Source organism: Oncorhynchus masou, chromosome 26, assembly GCF_036934945.1.
Source record: "Oncorhynchus masou masou isolate Uvic2021 chromosome 26, UVic_Omas_1.1, whole genome shotgun sequence".
Taxonomy (NCBI): Eukaryota; Metazoa; Chordata; class Actinopteri; order Salmoniformes; family Salmonidae; genus Oncorhynchus; species Oncorhynchus masou.
The window spans coordinates 22,265,249-22,279,255 of NC_088237.1; the positions used below are offsets into that span (position 1 = coordinate 22,265,249).

General features: G+C 41.8%; 1 protein-coding gene across 1 annotated transcript; it reads right to left on the minus strand.

Moving 5' to 3' along the window:
- Nucleotides 1-1,555: 1,555 nt before the first annotated feature.
- On the minus strand, nt 1,556-12,890 carry LOC135515038 (sodium-coupled neutral amino acid symporter 2-like). Its single transcript, XM_064938842.1, has 15 exons — nt 12,568-12,890; nt 11,248-11,373; nt 10,980-11,061; nt 10,747-10,862; nt 7,672-7,838; nt 7,228-7,303; nt 6,572-6,654; nt 6,103-6,161; nt 5,377-5,547; nt 5,141-5,220; nt 4,895-4,995; nt 4,152-4,276; nt 3,854-3,998; nt 3,632-3,729; nt 1,556-3,471 (listed from the first exon to the last, which is right to left on the minus strand). Exons 2-15 carry the CDS (start codon nt 11,370-11,372, stop codon nt 3,367-3,369), a joined length of 1,533 nt encoding a protein of 510 aa, XP_064794914.1. The 5' UTR covers nt 11,373; nt 12,568-12,890; the 3' UTR covers nt 1,556-3,366.
- Nucleotides 12,891-14,007: the final 1,117 nt, after the last annotated feature.

The window sequence follows — 14,007 nt, forward strand, 5'->3', positions numbered from 1 at the left end:
ACTTTCACCACCCTGTGAAGTTCATCATAATTTATTTCATAGTGGGAGGACCACACACCATGACTTCGCCTGACTTCAATATTTGTATTTTATTATGGATACCCATTTGCTGCTGCAGCAATATTGAGGCAATTTACATATACACACATTAATACACACTACTACAAAATATCTACAATACAAAATCCATATGTAATGTGAGTAGAGTACGCGTGTTAGCGTGTGTGTATGCATGTGTCTGTGCCTGTGTGTGTGTGTGTGGCTCTTCACAGTCAGTGCTGTTCCATAAGGTGTAGTTTAATGTTGTTTTTTAAAATCTGATTTTACTGCTTGCATGAGTTACTTGATGTGGAATGGAGTTCCATGTAGTTAGTCATGGCTCTATGTAGCACTGTGTGTTTCCCATAGTCTGTTCTGGCCTTGGGGACTGTGAAGAGGCCTCTGGTGGCATGTCTTGTGGGGTTATGCATTGGTGTCTGAGCTGTGTGCAGCTCAGTGCATTCAACATGTCAATACTTCTCACAAATGCAAGTGATAAATTCAATCTCTTCTCCATTTTGAGCCAGGAGAGATGACATGCCTATTATTAATGTTAGCTCTCTGTGTACATTTAAGGGCCAGCCATCCTGCTCTGTTCTGGGCCAATTGTAATTTGCCTATGGCCCTCTTTGTGGCACTTGACCATATGACTGGACAGTAGTCAGGTATGACCAAACTAGGTCCTGTAGGACTTGTTTTGTTGATAGTGGGGTCAAGAAAGCAGAGCAGCGCTTTAATACGGACAGATCTCTTCCCATTTTATCTACCGTTGCATTAATATGTTTTGACCATGACAGTTTACCCTCCTGGGTTTCACCAAGCAGTTTAGTCTCAACTTGCTCAATTTCAACATTATTCATTACAAGATTTAATTGAGGTTTAGAGTTCAGTGAATTACATCAATATTTGCGCATAAAATTTAAAGTCACAAAAAGATTCCACTATGTCGAACTAACAAATGATCTCTCAACATTTATAAAATTGTATCGAAACTTCTTGTTTCCTTCACAGCTGTCGTGATTTTTTTTTCTTCATAGCGTGGATGGAAACATGGTTAACGAGGCCATTTGCATAGTTCGGTCCATTGAGTTGTGCTTTTATTTATTTCAGCAAGGCAGAGTAAAGATGTGTCTTATACATATTTGGCAGTTCAAATCCAACCAACAGCACGCCTAGAATAAGGTTGTGTCCTGTCACCTCATATTCATCATTTGATCTCAAATTGCTGGAGTAATACTTCACTGTCCAAACACTTGTGGACTTATGATTCTGGACTATACATCTCATTCATGCAACATTTGAAAAATGCATAATTTCCCACCACAATATTTAGACAATGTAATATTCTCTCCTGAAATTGTTTGCGTTTTTGTGCAGTTTATTAATCAGAATTGAGGGGGTTCTAGTTCTGTCTCAGGAGTTGCCATCACTTTCCCAACATACGGTGGGCTCCCTGCAAAACCACACCACAATCAGCTGGTCTGCAAGATAGAACTGACACAAAGACCTGACAATGTGTGGGGTTATCTTTCACTTTATTTTGACAATAATTACATGATGTACATAGTGTTTCATTGAAACAAGAGTGTAACACTGGTGGGCGATGCCCTTTGCTCCTGAGGTCAAGAGATGGCTCACATACTCTCTAACCAAGACGTGCATAGAGCATGAGAGAACAGGTTATCAGGGTCACAAATAGAACAAGTGTGAAGTGTGTTACACAAAGACCACTGCCACTATGTTTTGGTAGGTTCCACTTTAAACATGGTCTTTCAGAATTACAGCAAGTGGAAGAGGGAAAGCTCTCTCACTATGGTTCCAGAAATGAAAGTGAACAGTTCCATACTGAATCATAGGGGGGTAAATTGATAAAGACCAAATTCACCAGCTATTTTTATAGTTTAGTGAAATGCCAACAAAGGTTAAACAAAACGTAGCATATATACAGTAGTTTAACTCATAGATATATATATATATATATATATATGTACAATATATAAATATAGTAAAATAGATAAAATTACATTGATTTCATGTTCTTCCATAAATAATCGCAGGACAATAACAGTTTGGATGATGTGTGAGGTTAACATTGGAAGCAGTGAGCCGCTCGCCTCGTGTTTGTGACGAGGTGACAAGCCGACATTACACTATCCTTATCAATAATTTCATAACTTTTTTTGTACCTACGGTTATGTTTAATAAGGAGAAGCTGCCAATAGTTAGAAAAACACTGACATTTTGACAAACACTGAGCAGCTCACATGACATTCCTCCGCCTTCCCTCAGTTCTGCATGGAAGCCATTATGTAACGTTGATGTGACGTTTGGTTATATGCGGTCTCAAAACCGTCATAAAACAAACTATTTTAGCAAGTTAAACAGGTACATTACAACCACGCATGTGGTCAAATTCAAGATTTTCTTCCGTAAAGAAAAAGTGTAACGTCCCCCTCCCCTTAGCATCCGGGGGATTTGACAAGGAGCATGCCCCATCTACAAGCAGTAGTATCATCGCTGTGCTAGATTTGAACAAGGTCTTCAATACATTACAATGCGTAATACATTTCTTTAAAAGAGATATTTTGCAACTTCCAGTGTGGGGTTTTGAGAAGGCAGGTTTCGTTGATTCATACTAAGCATTTTACAAGTTAAGCCGACACCACTAGCTAGGTCACACAGCCTTGGTACAAATACTGATAAGCGGTCTAGTAGTCCGTGAACAGACAATTTCCTCACAAGTGTGCTGAACATTAAGTGCTTTTTAAATATATAAACACATATTACAAATACCTTTTTTGGCAATGTTTTAAAAAAATAAGAAGTTGAACACTAAATTATTCACCTCGAGTAGAGTCTGCTGTCACATTCTTCACCTCTAATGAGTTCTGGGATTCCAGGATGTCCGCGGTTGCGTGCGGCTCTGGTTGAGAAAAGTTGTCGCCGTGCCCAAAAAGCTGAGCTCACACGCAGTACCTGAATATGAGCTGCATTGGAACTCTACAACTACACCATCCCTGTTTGAGGCACCGTCAACTGTTTCAACTGTACCAGAATAACAAAAAAGAGAAAGTCCAAAACGGGAAACGAAACAAAGAAAGCACAACGAAAGGGAAAAAGAAAATCACCACCTGTGTGGCTTAACTGCATACTGTACAAAGTTCAGTACATTCTCATTGGAATGGTATAGTCTCTTGCTTAGAGTTCAAAGCCGAACATTGTTGTATGTGAGGTCATATTCTTCTTCTTGTGTAGCAGTCTTAGCGGTCAGATGTTTAGTGGCTGAGCTGCGGATGGTATGGTGCCCCCCCTGGTGGATGAGGTATCCTAGTGTCCATTGGCGGCTCGTGAGGCATTGTTGATCCAGTCAAGGGTGATGAGAGTCAAGCTGCCGATCATGACAAAGAAACCACTGCACAGGAAGATGGATGCCTGGAGAGAGAGGGAGGACAAGACGGTCGGGCTTAGCACAACAAACACATCAAGGCTTTCTTCTCCACTATACGATTGATGCTCCTGGCCAGGAGTCACAGACCACAACACCCACAAACATCAATTGCATGGACTAAAAATGAGCGGGATGGTTTCTTACTCCGATTTTCTGCACAGACTTCATGGGCTCCTTCTTGACCAGTTTGATATAGAAGGCCGAGGGCAGGATGAAGATCAACATGGCTGCCGCAGATGCACCTGAAGAGGAAGATGACAGGCTCAGTGGGGATGTTCACCTCTTTTCTTTCTCTATTACAACTTCTGGATTCTGTGCTGTTCAACTTCTAGAACTGCACCTGACCAGCTGAACACATTCACTCACCAATGAAGCCGAAGATGTCTCTGATGGAGGGGACGAAGATGACCAGACAGTTTGTGCTGGCCAGCAGAACCACGGTGATGATGGTGTGGCGGATCCAGCTGAACTCCTTGGAGGCACACAGCAGCTGGTTGACCGACGTGCGGATCTACAGAGAGACAGAGACGGGGGACCAAGGTCAACATGGTGGCAATGCCGAACTTGACAACGCTCACAAGTTTTGGATGGATGGATAGAAGGACAGCTGGATGGACAGAGAGACAAGCTGCCAGCCAGACAGATAGATAGATGTGGGGCTTACGGGAAACAGCACCACAGGGACAGTCAGGGTGACAGCTGTCAGCACGGCCAGACGAACGATGAGTAGGATCACGTCAGACTTGTAGACCTTGGAGTAGGTGTGCAGAAGTTCGGACTCCACATTCACTGTAAAGCCAATCCAATACGGTCATTTAATTTATGCTTGTTTCCTTTCACTTATAAAGCCACATATTCAATTCCTTTCCACACCTTTCAAATATTCAGATATCCAGACACAGGGCCCATGTGTGACCAACTGGGTATCAAACCCTGGTCAGCAATGCCCTATAATAACCCCTACGGTCAACATTCACTCAGAATGTTGGTGTTCGTTCAGAAATGTCTTTGTAGCCTGCCTGTTACATGTCCAGCCAAATCAAACAGATTGAGAGGTCAATTGGAATACAGCTAAGATTATTCGAGGTTGTGCGTAACTTTCACACCCTAGATCATTAATTTCTGTCATGTCGTCCTTGCTAACGAGGGCCATTGCGTAGCCATACTTTTAGGGAAGTCTGGAACATGGCTGGACACCTGCTGCGATGTCCTTGCCCATAACAAATATACAGGATCATTGGTGTATTGGACAGATGATTCTGTGTCTTGTTTTCTCATGGGGGACAGTACTTGCATAACAACTGGTTGTATGAGCCCCGAAACGGACTGTTTCCTTCTCAAACTAGTTTTGTATCCGACTGTTAAAAAATGGATGAATATGTTTCTAAGGGGGCGGGGGTGGCTCACCGTTGAAGGTCAGATATCCGAAGAGAGCAGCCAGCAGGTACATGATGAACATGGCCAGGAAAGACACGTTGGCCACGCCCTGCATCTTTCTACGGGAACGACTGGGAAAGAAGAGGAGGTTGAGACACAGAACCACTGTTCTTTTCTCTTTCTTCCTTCACAAGTACTACAGCTATAAACTCTGTGTGTGTGTGTGTGTGTGCGCACTTCTGAGTGTGGCAGCTGGTTAAACAGCGATAGACTCACTCTTTAAGCTCCTCGTACATGGGCAGGACGGCGGGGTGGCAGACAAAGGCGAACGTCAGGATAGGAACAGCATACACAGTCTGAAGGAGAGCGTTAGACAAGACCGTTACACATTTGACACATGCACACAGACACAAAAAAACAACTAATACAGGTACGAAAGCACTTGGACATCCATTAAGTAGTTCTCTTTCTATTTATCGATTTACCACTCAACATATCTGTCCATTTCTCACCTGAGAGTTGAAGACAAAGTATTTGGGTGTGCAGACGTCCTCATTGTAGACAGCGGCGGTGGTGTTGAGGAAGCCCACCGTGTTGTTCAGGACCTTGCTAACCGTCTCGTTCAGTATCACGTCCATGTTAGGGACGTAAGGGCACGGGATCTGGAACTTCTTATAGATCACCTGGAAAAGCAACCAAGCCCATTTAGACTCCCATACAAAAGGTACAGACTATTGGCTACATACATTGCTAATTGGCGATATAACTACTACAGATTAAAACTCATTACTTTTAGAAAGCAACGTACAATAGAGGGGATAGGTCATTTGAAATGCTTGCTCATGGTCCGGCTAGTGTGAGCAGGTCAGAATTGTAAACCAATTTGTCACAGTTATTCAGGTGTTCTATCTTCATTTGACCAGTTTCTCACTGCATGAAAATAGTCCTGCAGTGACAGGAATTTTTAATTTCGGTATGGATAATAATAAATGGAAATGTGGTTGATACATTTTAGTTAGGATAAATCAAGATTGACAGTATTAAAGTGGAAATTACAAACCTTAGAAGCCGCTTTAAACCTTAAATACACTACAATTTGCATTTCCTACTGTGCAGGAACATTATCTTCGACAACAGAGTTATAAAATTAAGATATCATATCTGTAGGTGAGCCATTCACTACAATAACCTGAACTGTAAAGACCACAACAGCGGAGTAGTTTAGGATGTTGACTCACCACAATCAGGAAGAACACCATGCAAAGCAGGGAGAAACCACTTGTGTAACCAAGGTAACCTGAAGTAAGGTAACAGAGAGAGAAAAAACTATTGAGTACTTCATATACTGTGGAAATGTAAGATAGTAAATATACTAACAACTGTGTAATATCCCTGTTATAACATATATTAAAACCATATTACAATGAATAAGAATAATCTTCTAAGGCAATATATTAACTTCATCAGTCAAAAAGGAATCTAATGTAAACAAACTGTTTTGGCCCCTATTACACACATACGTTGCCACAGTGCGTCACCATCCCCTGCCCTTTCACAACATTTTACACAAGTGCTGCATTTCACAACACACGTGTACACACACACACACACACACACACACACACACACACACACACACACACACACACACACACACACACACACACACACACTAGGTAAAGTGCCACACTCTGTATTGTGTCTTACCAAGGTTCCTGAGAAGTGAGAGTGGCAGGATGATGACAACTGACACCAGGATCACAAGATAGTCCCCGTTCGCATACCACTCTCTGGAACGCACAGGAGAGACAAGACCTCGTCATACACTGTACACACATATCACCACACAGTTTAATATAATAACACACAGTTACACCCACCCACACTTACACACATTCATATCCCAGCATTTATCTAGCTTTTGTGAAAAAATACAAACATGGCAGAATGTCTGCAATGCACATAGAAATAGCAGCCTGCACTTAGGGTGGTCTAGCTACATGCTGGCAACACTACATGAATGTTTCATGGGCCAGTTGGTTGGTCTGAATGAGCTCATCCAGAGGTCTGTCTCTGTGCAGCACTGGCTCTTCTAAAAGGACCCTTTGAACGGCTGCCGACAACACACTGTCCCACCTCCCTCTCTCTGCTGAGAGGGACAAAGAGGCCTCTTCATATCTTCCCAGCACAGCACTCAAAAACAACCCACCGCCATTTTGAATGACACCAAAGTCACTGCTTCACCTTGAGGGTCGACCTCTCAAACTCAACCATGGGCCATTTTTCAAACCAAACTAACAGCAGACTAAAGGAATCACACACACACCAACGCACACACAGAATCTAGAGACAAAGCTGCTTACCCGTTGGTAGCTCCCACGAAAGCTTGGATAACGATCGGCAGCTCGTACTTCACAATGTAGAGGTAGCTGGACATGGCTGCAAAGGTAAAAGCAAAGTCACGGTTAGTCAAAGTCATATTGTGAATCAGCGACTTCGCATCAAAACAGGCCTGTATTTTGTTCCAAAACAGACATCTCTGAGACAAATTGTTCTAGAAGCACTAACTAAGGATGAATAGGCCTGTTGGTTCGCAGAAGGGATGTTTGTTCCATTGGAAAGTCTAGTACCCTTGCAAATATTGATTGTAAACATTTACAGAACCATTTGGTTTATGGGAAATGGGCTACTCTTCCTTTTCTGTGTGTGACCACTGACATTTCGACTTTGGACTTATTTCCACATAGTCTCATTGATCCACTAGAAGTTGACTGTCTCCCTGACTTTGAAGTGTCCTTAGTTCTCACCTCCGATGTTCTGCATGGTGATGGAGATAGATGCAGCCAGTTTCCCGGGCATGCCGAAGGCCTTGTAACCCAGCTGTTCATAGACCAGCGACCCTCCTTCATTGGCTGTTTTTAGAAGCAAGTGCACAGAGTACAGGGAGAAGATGGACACAGCCACCAGGAGAATTCTGTGGAGAGAAGAGGAACATTGTATCACGAGTAAGGCACGGAAACAGGCCAAAGGACTGCTATTGCCTGCAAGACTGGTAAGGACTATTATCGACTGGAATGAACCACACTGACACACTGTTACCCGGTTGACTACTGATAAGTGCACATTGGATAAGTGCAAGCTTTGTTTCCATTCGGTGCATTTCACCAGTCCCAATTCAAACACATTATTTTGACTTGATCTCCCGATGGTTCCATCTGAACGTGGAGACAAAAAATGCCAAATGTCAATGCAAAGCTAAAATTCACATGAAAAATGTGTTCTGACCATCGCAAGGACACATCTCATGTTGACCATGTTGAGGCTGGGGAAGTGACATACAAGCGACTTCTCTACTGTACTGTAGCACCCAAACACAGGGATCAATAGGTTCTGTCTGTGAGCTGATCTGCAAAGACCTTGTCATGGGGACAGTTTTGATGCAACACAGCTATGCACAATCCAGATACAGGGATGTGATTTGGACAATGGGCTCCAGGTTAGGATATTCTATCTAGCAGCCAAGCTGTGCAGAGCTAAAACTGACTCACTGTATTAATAGTAGCAATTGTGCCACTGAGAAAAATGATCTCTAAGCGATATAAGCTATGGTCACATTATGAAGGCCTTATGAAAATAATTTCACTCACACACACACACAACTTCAGAACCACAACACAGTGGTATAGAGACGATTACTCGACTCAGCTACTTGTCACCGTTTACACTTCTGCCCATAATATTTTAGTCTACATTTTATCACATCATATGCACTTCACTGACTCACCAAATATACCTTAGATGACCTCAAGGTAATTGTTTTCACTCTGTAAATACTGAATCTACCCAGCGGTGAAGTGTTTGCAAGTCCCATGGTGTGGAAACCTTTTGCAAACAAAGATTTTTTTTTAAAACGGAGGCCTTTGTGAAAATACACAAATTATTTTATACCCTGAAGATGGTATGTTGGCGGAAATGCATAAGCCAAATGAATAAAGGGTTTTGCATTGAGTGCCCAGAATTTCTCCTACTTCACAACGCTACACAAATAATCAGAGGTATTATATTCATAATTCATATTCATAAGCTGTTGGAGGAAGTGGCCCTTCAGACTGGCTACCCACTGGGCACAGACGCCATTTCAACATCTAGTTTTGATTTAAATTTGGTTGATTTATCAACTAACGTGAATTCAACGTGAAATCAACAAAGAATGTAATGTCATTGGATTTTGGTTAAACGTTGGTTGAAATGACTTGTAATGAGTGTAATGGAGAGAAGAAGACTCTACTGGAATGGCGGCGGCGGGGGGGCTCCATTCATGATCTCATGTGAGGCACGTTTACCGTACCTTAGACTTTATATAACTCTTGCCCCAATGCAGAAAGATTAGCGCTGCTAAGCGGCTTCCTCCCGGCTTCGAGTGACTGGCCCACATGAAAGGCCCCGATGCTAGTGCGCCACACACCCAACCCCAGCGCTCACACTCGTACGCCCACTGTTTGTAAACACTGGCCTGCGTGGCTGCTAGCTACCGTGCTCTGCGGTAGCACAAGCTTTGATCTCTGTAGGCTGTCTCACCAGCCTACTCTAACTCCCTTCAGGGTTATCCAATGCCCTGTCTTAGACAAGGACACATCTCCAGTAGACTGTGGAGAAATGCTGTGCTCAGGTTGTATGTACAGTATCTATGCCTCACATTGGTAGATATTGAGATGTGTGACCTTATTGTGCTGTACCTGGTGGTATATCACACTGCTAAGTTTAGAATGCGCTGTATTGCCTCTGATATGACGGAGTGCATTCAGACAGAGAGTTCCACAAACCATCTTCTACACTAGCAACATACAGTGATATTCTATATTGCACTCTATTCAATGTGATGTTGACTTACATTTGAGTTATTTAGCAGATGTTGTTATCCAAAGCGACTTACAGGAGCAATTTGGGTTAAGGGCCTTGCTCAAGAGCACGGCGACAGATTCTTCACCCAAGGGATTCAAACAAGACCACTGAGTTATTGGCACAACCCGATTAACCGCTAGGCTACCTGCCGCTCCTAATTCCTACTACCTACTCCAGATTCATAAAGCTGAGCTCCATTTCAATTGTGGATGTGTATTTTCATTCCAATTATTTATATATACACTAGTTGACTGACAGGGGGTGCTGTTTTGATGCTACTGCGCCTTCATCTTGGCACCCTCCCACCATTGTAAAAAATATTTTGGAAGCTATCAAATAAAATACATGTATTAATGTGTACATTTGTTTTTGCCACATTTATTGAGTTAACAGACACCTAAATGCATAATTGAAAGTATATTATTTGAGTTAAACATAAAAAAAGCACAACAAATATATATACAATGTTTTTCCTTAAAGTAGAATGGTACTAATGTTACTGTCCCCACTACAACAACAAAATACTTAAATACATGTAATTTTGTCCTTGAAAAATTGTATTGAAATACTGTAGAATTCCATTCATTCCTATGGAGGACTACTCTTTCTGGGGACTGCCAATATGGCCGACCGGTGGCTTCAAAGCCTCTCATTGGCCAATACATAGTATCAGCAATCCTGGGATATATCATTGGTGTTAACCTCTTTAAAACAGACACCACTATCTCTTTGTCACACCTTGCAAGCTGCAGACATTGCCATTGGATGACAAAGCGTGAACGTTGATTGACCCCGCAGTACAGTTTACGTTTTTATTTAGAAAGCCCTTTTTACATCAGCAGATGTCACTAAGTGCTTATACAGAAACCCAGCCTAAAACCCCTAACAACAAGCAATGCAGGTGTAGAAATAATCTGCAATTGATTTCATTGAAACACAAGTCTAACACTGGCATACAGGTACACAAGAACAGTACTCACACAAAGAGTGCAATGCCAGTGTTGGCCATGGCATAGGAGAGACCCAGGATGCCACTACCCATAATAGCGTTGCCCAGGTTGAAGACTGACATCCCGAAAGAGGCGGTGCCTGGATGCTGTTGAGAATAAAGTCAAATATACTCAAGTAAGAAAAAACCCTCAAATAAAAACATAGTAAACCATAAGCCTCAAATTGGAATTGGAAGCCTAAGTGTTATCAGGACAGCACTTACATAATCTGTTTCATACTTCTTCTTGTCCAGGTGGTAGTCTGGAAGGAAGTTTTGACTCTCCGCATCCATATCGGGATACTGACTGGAAATCAAACACGCATAAAGCATTTATTTAATGGATTAATCCCATTCCAATTCAGCCTTTAAAACAAACATAATATAAAAAGTTCTACAAAAATATGCAAGTTGATGACATTTCTGCTGTTAGAAACACAGGCATAGGTCTACTGCAGAGCATCTTCAGACCCAGCAGACTGCAGTGCCTCACCTGTCAATAGGAACCTTCTTGGTTGGACAGGAACTGTATTCTTGACTATTGGAACTGACACTGCTATCCTCATCAGGGGAAATGCTGAAGCGGCTCATCTCTGTCTTTGCAGTGGCCTGTTTCATGCTGTAAAATAAACAAACGGAAAACCTTGAAGAAATTTGTGTTAATTTGTGAACTTCTTGCCTGCACCATTCCCACTCTCTTTTTTTATTGTACCGTGAGTTCCACCAGGGACGTCGAATAATCAATATTGGAAAGGGAGAGACAAGGCTACTCATTGCGCTGCAGCTACCTCATAAATCTGAAGTCATGTGACCAGACGAAGGGGGGGTTGACTCATCCCCAGAAGCCAGTGGAAAAATACCAGCCGCCCGGCATCCGCGTCTATCCACATCAGCGCAGCGTCACATAGCCAATATGAATGACAAAAGCATTGCGCAAGCCTTTTCATCCCCAATTTCAACGTGTTAAATAAGAAGAATTGTCATTATAATCGGCCAATATATGTAACTAACAAATCCCGTTTATTCAAACAGAATGTGAGATCATGTTATTAGTTTAGGGTTTTAAATGATAGAGCACAGCCTAATCTAAAACATTTTAGACATGGGACTGTTCAATAATTCGATTTTGGGCTCCATTTAATAAGATTTCTTCCATGACAGACTGATGGAAACAAAGGCACGTGCTTGTCTATTATCGACTGGCACCATTTTGCGCAGAGCTGTAAGTCCTATATCTGTCTTAGATATCCTCAACTGTAGTTTACAGTCATTCATTTGGGTTGCATATTTTCTTGGACGTTGATGTCTCTTATTTACAAGTATCCCAAATAAGTGAAAAGACTCAACCATCAAATCCATTACATTCCTTCCTTGGTTACCGCCCCGACATTCCTCTAGAAAGAATGTAGCCGACGAGCCTACCCTTGCGAGTCTGGCCCATTGCGCTGTGTAGCCTAGGCCTATAGCATAGCATCAGAAATATTATAAAGAATATAGAAATAAAAAGCTATAACCTAATACATTTTATCTTTGCGCCTAACTGATCTTGACTAATTGACTAGGGAAATAACATGCAAGAGATTATATACATCGGCCCTCTATTTCAATACACAATATATAGGCTAATTATTTCACCCATTTTCCAATAGAATAGACTTAATTACTTACAATACAGAATACATCAATTTACTAGGCCTATAGAATTGTAAATTACAATTTATAAACAGAGAATTACAAGATAATTAGCCTACACCAGGTAACCCAGCATATTTCCTGGTAGACAGTAAAAGATGCAGCGCAGACAGAATCTTACCTTTGAGAAAACGAATAAAATCCCTATGAAAAAGTGGCGATCCTTAGCAATTTTAATTTAAACAATTCCTTCACCGTTGAATGTCTCCAATATTCTACTAAAAACTATTTATCCTTGATGTTTTAAATTCCCAATTATCAGCAACAATAAATGTACTTCAGATACAATGAAATTGTCCCAATTAAATAGGAAAATAACTTAAAATGTGGATACACTTGTATAATAATAGCTTAAAAGCTCAATTTTAAGATGTTCTATTAAATCAAATTGCCAATGATGTGATGCGCAACTTGAATTTACGTTATCTAAACGAGGAGGGGTTTGTCTGCACCTTTATATCTATCCAGCATTGCATCAGCTCGAGGAGGAAGGGGAGTGGCTTTTTGCCTTGGCGACAGGCATAGACTTTACACACACCAGAATGAATGACGCGGTTTGTGTACAAACACACGGCCCAGTAAAGGGGGTGGTTCAGACCGCCCTTCACAATGTGCAATCGGTTATCTTGATTTCTGCTCATTGAAAAAGTTTAAGTCAAATTCTGATCATGTATTTGGATCACTGTGTCCTCATTAGTTTTGTTCTGTGTGTTGCACTGAACATACAATAAATAGCCTAGCCAATAGTATATACTTTAAACTATAGCCCATAGTAGTCTAGGCCAACATTCCTTTGGCTTAAATATCCCGATAATTAGGCCATGGCTCCTTTTCTGGACCGTTTTTTATTTGGTTCCTGGACATGAAATTGACAAGACGATGAACTGATGAGAAAGCACAAGATTGGGTGTCAGTAGAATTTTAAATGCGACTAAAGCTTCAAAGAAGACCTCCCAGTATCAAGAAGATTAACGTACGCAAACGAATCATGTGACGACGGTTCAGTGAGCGCGCCAGGAATCCTTGTCATCCCAATCCGTTTGTCATGAAGTGACTCCCTCGCATCGGCTTTAGGTTCACACTCTGCTCCTTTGCGTGTGTGAGCAACTCCTTGGTTCTCTCACCCATGCTGTTAAAGTTATGTTTACACACTCTTTCTAAACTGTCTCTGTTATTGTTATCTGTGTCACACACGCACACACACACACACACACACACACACACACACACACACACACACACACACACACACACACACACACACACACACACACACACACACACACACACACACACACACACACACACACACACACACGCACGCACACACACACGCACCATACATGTTAGGCTATTACACATGTATTAGGCTATCACTTTATTATTGTCCATAGCAGGGTCAATGTTTTTCAGTATGCCACACATTTTTTGATGGATTCACCTGGGGTGTCTGACATTGAGGTGAAATCACACAGTTTCGTAACAGAGAGGGGTTCATAACCCCTTTTTCATTCATTATATTAGCAGCAGTCGGGTCTTTACTTATGCTTCATGAACTTGT